The sequence below is a fragment of the Lagopus leucura genome, unplaced genomic scaffold (genome assembly GCF_019238085.1).
Source record: "Lagopus leucura isolate 7727_CA_CO unplaced genomic scaffold, USGS_WTPT01 Super-Scaffold_760, whole genome shotgun sequence".
NCBI classification, from domain to species: Eukaryota; Metazoa; Chordata; class Aves; order Galliformes; family Phasianidae; genus Lagopus; species Lagopus leucura.
The window spans coordinates 6,541,937-6,549,318 of NW_024962257.1; the positions used below are offsets into that span (position 1 = coordinate 6,541,937).

At 53.4% G+C, this 7,382-nt stretch overlaps 1 protein-coding gene across 1 annotated transcript; it reads left to right on the forward strand.

Annotated features, from left to right (window-relative positions):
* The first annotated feature begins 1,398 nt into the window (after positions 1-1,398).
* On the forward strand, positions 1,399-6,081 carry AQP8 (aquaporin 8). The gene is made up of 6 exons (XM_042864620.1): positions 1,399-1,495; positions 1,638-1,893; positions 3,443-3,569; positions 4,213-4,427; positions 5,638-5,769; positions 5,982-6,081. The coding sequence occupies exons 2-6, from the start codon at positions 1,679-1,681 to the stop codon at positions 6,022-6,024; spliced, it is 732 nt and encodes a 243-aa protein (XP_042720554.1). The 5' UTR covers positions 1,399-1,495; positions 1,638-1,678; the 3' UTR covers positions 6,025-6,081.
* Positions 6,082-7,382: the final 1,301 nt, after the last annotated feature.

Sequence of the window (7,382 nt, forward strand, 5' to 3'; positions counted from 1 at the left end):
TGTCTGCAGGGAACCAAACCTCAGCAAGAGAAGGGAACTTGTGGAGGTGCCTGAAGCTGGATTCCATTCACCTGCTGCCTGGCCCTGTTCTGCATGGCCACAGCAGCTCCTCTGAGGCAGACCAGTGGAAATTTCCTTCCTATCCTCAGTGCCTTGTGAAAACACCATAAAACATCGTTGGCGTTCTTTACACTTGCTTACAAGAGAAAAAATACTTGTAAGCCCCAATCCTTAATGACCCATCACAAACATGAAACGATTGCTCAAGGGGCTGAAATGCCCCCAGCACACATCCCCTGGTGGCTCAGCACCCATCCCCAGCGGGATGATAAACACATCCTTAGTGCTTGGTGCAGCCCTGGGGCCTCATGCCACCAGAGCTGTCTCTCTGCCTGTGTGGATGGCAGCAGCACGGCATTCCCTGCCAGGCTGCAGCTGGTGGCATCCTCATACCCTCTCCTGGGTTTGGACTATGCTGTGTGCCCAGCGATCCTCTGTGTGGTAGGCAGGCTTTGGAGCACTTGTGAACACTGGCTCAACATCAGCTCTTAGAGCTGCAGGTGGATCCAGGCACACTGCTGCCAGTGAGGTCTCTGTGCTGACGCTCCCTGATGTTGTCCTTAAGATCTAAATGCCCACTAGTGTTAATGCAGCAACACAAAGTAAATGCCATTTGTTCACTGAGTATGTAGGCAATGACAGTAGAAGGTTTTTGGACCATTTGCCTCCACCCAGGTGCTCCCAACCACCCCTTATCAAGTGCACTGCACCCACCTGCTGCCCTGAGTGCTTCAGCCCCAGCACTCCCCATCCATACACGTTCCAGGGCACTAATTTGCACTGTGCCATGAAGGCACAGCACAGCACTGATACCCAAATCTCTGCCTTAATCCTAGGCTTGGGCTCTCCTTTCTTAAAGTGAGTTCAGCCCTGGCTGGGAGAGCAGGATTTGGATCGTCTGTGGGCAGAGCTGGGCCATTCTCTGCGTTTCTCAGGGCACTGTTGGAACAGTGCATGCTCGAGTGCATGCAGTGTCAGTGGATCCTCGCATGTGCTCCCTCCCAGCAATAGCAGCTGGCATCCCAGGTACATGCAGCATGCACTGTGGGAAGGGTCACTTCCTCTGCTGTAGTAGCAAAACCTAAACCAACAATGATAACAAAAAAAAAAAAAAAAAAAAAAAAAAAAAAAAAAAAAAAAAAACCCCCCGGTGAAGGGAAAAAAAAAAAAGCAAAACCTTGAACCAAGGAATGACAGTGATAAAGAGGTTTTATATTCCTGGGGGCTGGCCTATCTTCTTTATTGCCCCTTTTTCTCTGTTTTTTTATTTAGCAATGCAAATGCAATCCATCTTCTGAGCCTCCCAGTCACAGCCTCTCCATATACAGGGCAGGGGGAGCTTGGTAGCAGTTCGGACTGTGCGGTGCTCCCCAGCACCCGCTACCTTCTGTGGCCGTGCTGGCGTCGGGCAGCACCAGCGTTGAGCTCTCACAGGGTGAGTGTCCCTGGGACAGCATCAGTGCCTCTCTGTGCTGGGCTGCCGGGCTGCTTGCTGGGATGCAGGCTGTGCTCCGTGCACATAGGGCTGGGATTTGGGCTTTCTGTTCCTTGTTTAACAGGACGTTGCTTTCTTCCAGCCCCCCTCGTGCTGTGTGGGCAGCCCTCCACCAAAGAAGAGATGGAGATGGTGGACTCCGAGCGCCCGCCGGCCAAGAAGAACTGGTACGAGCGCTACGTGCTGCCCTTCTTCGCTGAGCTGCTGGGCACTGCAGCCTTCGTCTTCATCGGCTGCATGTCAGTTGTGGAGGACTCAGGAAAAACCGGGACGATGCAGCCTGCGCTGGTCCACGGGTTGTCCATCGTGCCCATCGTTGTCAGCCTGGAAAACATCAGGTAAGGGGCTGGTGACCCCCAGGATGTGCTCATGGCTCTCCTATCACACAGCCCTGGGGTCCCTTCTTCCCTAGGAGCATCCCCAGGTGCACCATGCCACTTGGTTAATGGTTGTGAGCGAGATTCTGGGTATGGGGGAGGTTCAGCATTCTGGCTTTGGTTGCAGCATTCTGATTTTGGTTCTTGTTAATGTAAGGAGAGAAAAAAAAGGTCAAAGCTGAAGCAAAAGCATCACTTGGGAAATCTGTGGCATTTCCTTCTGAAGCAATGTCAGGATGACACATTTTGACCTGCGTGTTCTATTCCCCTGTGCACTGGGAAATGCTTGGATTCCATTTACAAATGGTTTCAATTCTTCTGAAGCAACATTTAGACAAAGCTGTTCACTGAAATAGGTTGCTATTTGACTCCCAAACACAGCTTCTTTCTGGATGGAAAAGCTGAACGGGTCCCTGTGGGGCTTCACTTCCTTCTTTCCCCATCTCCCTACTCTGAATCTGTGCAGCTCAGGATGGGTCCTGGGGCTGCCCCTGCCTAGGGGTTCACAGCACCCTCCTGCCTGGGCCTGACTGAGACAACCCGACTTTGGATTTTAATTACAGCTGAAGAATAAGACATAACTGTGAGCTCCTAGACACTCTGACTCAACGACTTCACCAGCGATTATTATTAGGGCTGATCGGTTATGAAGCTTGCTAATTAATGCGTGTCCCATGATAATCTGTCTTAATTCAGAGGTATATGATCTTGTCTGGCATGTGGTCTCTGAGGTTAACAATCTGAGTCCCATTGCTAGGCGAGTGCTTGCTGCTGCATTGGAGTTGGGGCATAGCACTGCCCAGCGCAGTGCTGGAGACTGTGGAAAGAGTGGTGTCATGTCCTTTACATAGGGCACAACCCTTGCCCTGCCCTCTGCCTTCATGCGAGATGTGTTCTGCATGGAGTAGAGTGTCCTGGAAGCTTCAGAGCAAGGGAAACCTGCAGCCATACCATGCCGTGCCATGCTGTGCTGAGCTGCACTGCGCTGCGCTGCACTATGCCATGCTGAGCCATGCCATGTTGTGCTGTGCAATGCTGTGCCATGATGTGCAGCTGAGCAGAAGAGCAGCACAGAGGCCAGGGCTTGGCTCATCCTCAGCCTGCAGCACTGCAAAATATCATGCACAGAAGAGGTTTATGCACACTTCCCCCTTGCTGCTCCTGGAAGGACCTGGTGGTTTCCTGAGCTCCAAAACCACTTTTCAAAATGTGCCGTGGCAGCTGATTCTCTGCATGTGCTTTAGAAAGGTCTGCATATCCCATCTGGAATTGCTGCTTCTCCAAATAGCAACTGCAGAGAACAGAAACAGCCAGATTTTGCTCCCCTGCAGTGCACAGCACATTCTTGTAAGTGCTAAAAACATATTCATGGTTCCAGCCCATAGTGAGTGCAGCACTCACACCGCACTGAGGAGGGCAGTGGGGGCAAGGCAGCAGGCAGAGCCTGCTTTTTCATTTTTTCATTGTCGTTTAGGGTGAACCCCACGCTGACTCTTCTTTTCCTTTACAGTGGAACTCATATCAACCCTGTCGTGTCCCTGGCCATATGGCTGATCGGCAAGATGGAACACATCATGGTCATCCCGTACATTATTGCCCAGCTCTGCGGAGGGATCTTAGGGGCTGCTCTGACAAAGGTACACATGCCAGAGGGGGGCTCGCTGGGGCTCAAGGACTGTGCTCCCACTCTGCCAGAGCTGACATTGCCCTGTGCAATGTCAGCACAGCCACAGGTGTGTGCTGAAGTGGGGAAGGGGCACTACAGCACCAGTTCTCAGTGTAATTAAGAGCTCTGATGTTCATATGATCCTGCACTGCAGCGTGCTGTGTGAGCACAGGGCGTGCTGTGCCTGCTTTCTGCTCCCATAGTCCTGCTTCCAAGCTGGGCTGGGTGCTGGTGTAGGGGTGCTGCCCAAGGCAGAGCATAGCACATCTGCAGCTTCAGCTGCTTAGGTGCACAGCATTCCCCTGCCACACTATTCTGTACCATTAATTGAATCTGGTGTGGCCCATCCCTGGGCTCTGAGCCCCGCACAGCCCCTCGCTTTGTGCATGTCCAACGGAGCACAGCCAGCTCATTATCTCTGGAGACGCTATGAGCCTTTGCTAATGAGTTTATGTTTGCCAGGTGCTTAGGGCTCGCTTGCAGGAGGAAAGTGCTGAGATTAGCTCCTCTTTAGCCCAGCACTCTGCCCGCCCACGCTGCCCTGACAGTGAGCACATATGTTTGTAATGCCAACAATATGGAGAGGGGTAGCACCAACCAAGTGTCCCCTCCAGGCCGTGGCAAAGAGTGACAACTTCAACAACAGCTACGGAGGGGCCTTTGAAGTCATCCAGAGAAATGAGCAGATCGGCGCAGCGCTGGGCAATGAGATCATCATGACCACCTTCCTGTTGCTTGTGGTCTGCATGACTGCAGTCAATGCGGAAACCAAGAGCAATCTAGCACCTGTCTGCGTCGCCCTGACAGTCGTCATCAACGTCATGGTGGGGTGAGCTCAAGTTCCCACTGTGCAGCGGGTGAAGCCCTAGTAGTTCCACTCCAGTGTCTGCAGCAGCCAGGATGGGACCCATGGCTGCAGGGATGGGACTCCCACTCACAGTTCTCTGCAGCTTGTGGTGGGCAGAGCCTGGGGCTGCCAGCTCCCAGCACCAGGGCATCCCACTGCCACCCCAACTGGCAATAGAGTTGCTGCATTCTGCACCAGTAAGGGGAGAGGAACAGGATGGGATGGGGTGGGATGAGATGAGATGAGATGAGATGAGATGAGATGAGATGAGATGGGATGGGATGGGATGGGATGGGATGGGATGGGATGGGACAGTTTTGAGTAGATCAGGATGGGATGATTTGAGTTGGTAGGTTTTGGGATGGGATGGGATGGGATGGGATGGGATGGGATGGGATGGGATGGGATGGGATGGGATGGGATGGGATAGTTTGCAGTAGAATGGGATGAGATGGGATAGGATGGGATATTCCCCCTTGCAGCCCTACTCAGAGCCTTATGGGCAGGACAACTGATGGGTTCTGAGCATGTCCATGGATGCTGGCAGATCAGACACTTGGTCTACTGGCACTGGTAGATGCGAATTGCTGGGCACACCCCAGAAATGTGTCAGGGAGGCCGGAGACTTGAGTTCAGCACATGGACATCTCATGCCGCACCAGCCTCTGCAATTACCTGATACGGGCTGACAAAAGTAAGCAGCCACCCCGGCAGTATTGACAGTAGGAAGCCCTGAGCAAACAAGGACAGCTCCTCAATGTGTATTTTCACAGCTGCTGGAATCGCTTCCAGGCTCAGCTGTGGGCTGGCTCTAAGGGTGAGCAGCCTGAGTCCTTTGGCACTGCACCTAGATAACCAGCACACATAATTCTGAATGTTAATGAATTGTTTGGTTAAGGCAGTGCCCCCTCTAGCGGGATTCAGAGCTCTTATTTCAACATCGCTCAAACCTCATGTGCAAATATTTATCTGTTGCAGTTTTTTTAAGCTGTGAATGCTGTTGTCTCTCCTGCACTGTTCTGCTACCTGCGCACAGCACAGAGCATTCTCTGGTTAATAGCTGAGCACTGGGTGAGCCCCAAAATGGGCTCAGCAGCTTTCACACCATGCCGGCATCCCTGCAAATGGACACAGGACATGGGAACTGCTCCACACTCTGAGGAGCAGCTCATGTCATTTGTTCCTTTTTCAGGTCCGTATCTGGACCCTGCATGAACCCTGCTCGAGCCTTTGGGCCAGCTGTGATAACCAACTACTGGCTCTACCACTGGGTGTACTGGGTCGGGCCTGTGATCGGCTGCCTGATCTGCAGCATACTGATGAGGTACGTGGTGCTGCAGCAAGGCTGCCCTCTCTTGCTCACCATCCCATCCTGCAGCAGAGCCCCTGCCCCTCTGCTGCTTCCAAGCCTGGCATGTCCGCTGGCTTCATCTGCATCTCCCCATGGGGCTGGTGCTGAGCTACAGCACTCTGTGTTCCCTATGCATGCCACAACAGTGCAGATGCTGACCCTGAATTTCTTTTCCCTCCTGCAAGGTTTGTGATTGGTGGCCGGGAGATCCGCCTGTTCCTGAAGTAAGGCTGCACAACAGCACAACACAACCCTGGCACCTCCTGCTGAGCACACTGCTGAGACACGCTGGGATGGCACTGCCGTGCCCCGGCCATGCACCACGTCTGTCCTGCAGGGCTGTGCCTGGCATCTGTGAGACTGCACGGCTCCATGCTACAGGTGCAGCATGTGGCTGTGGCTGGCAGCTCTGTACCACTGCTGCTAGGCTGCTCCTGGGCCCCTCTGCTCCCCTGGGGGCTGTGAGAGCTACTGGTTGCGGAGCAGAGCAGCTGCTGTTACCTCCATACGATTGGCACAAAGCTGAGTAAAGCAACACGTGCCCCCCATTGCTGGCACCAATTGATTCCTATACTGTTTATGACTATTATTTAAGGAGTGTGCACATGCTGGGAGCTTCCCAGCTCCAAACATGCTGGGGGCACCAACACCTTCTGCCCACTCATGCAGTATGTTGTCCTGCATTTCTGCTGTCCCCCCATAGACTGTGCAGCATTCAGTTTTCCCCTGCATGCACCTGGGACTCTTTGCTGTGCAGGGAACCTGACTGAGCTGCATGTGGCTGTGCTGCACTCCATGTGGCTGTGTTGCGTGTGGCTGTGCTGCGTGTGGCTGTGCTGCACTGTGTGTGGCTGTGCTGTGTGTAGCTGTGCTGTGTGTGGCTGTGGTGCACATGGACGGACACTGGCTAAAGATTCTGCAATGTCCACATTATTTTGCAGTCTGTGCCAACAGAACTGCCCCTGCAGCTGCATGCTAGGAGCCCAGATGCAGTTTTTGGAGGCTTCTCGGCATGCTGAACAAAAAGGGAAATGGGAATGGGAGGGAAGCCCACACTGGCTGCTGGCAGAAATACATGATTTCTGAGATAACAGCTGGCATGGGGAGAGCAGCCAGTGCCAACATCTGCACACTGGGGATCTATCCCCATCCCTAAATCACCCTGGCCTCTCGGGATGGAGGTGTTGGCAGTGACCCCTCCCACATCTTGGCAGGCTCTGCACAGCAATGACACCAGCACACAGCTGTTCTGCAGTCCCTCCCAGGAGAGCTTTTGGCTGTTCTGAATTTTGCAAACTTTTAAACACGGCTGGAGGTTTCTGAGCACATCTGAGGAAGGCAGCGTTGTCTGGGGGGGGGTAGCAGAAGTGGCTGAGGTTCCAATCAGTGTCTGATGCTGTTCTCCTACAAGCACTACTATGAGGTGCCCAGGAGAAGGGGTCATCCTGGGGATGCAGTGCCACACTTGGAATGGGGACAGACAGGAGCATTTCTGTGGGGATCATGGGGGAAACCGCATGGGATGGGCTGGGACACAGCACCAGAGGAGGAAAACCAATGGGGTTGGGCAGAAATGGCCCCGCAGC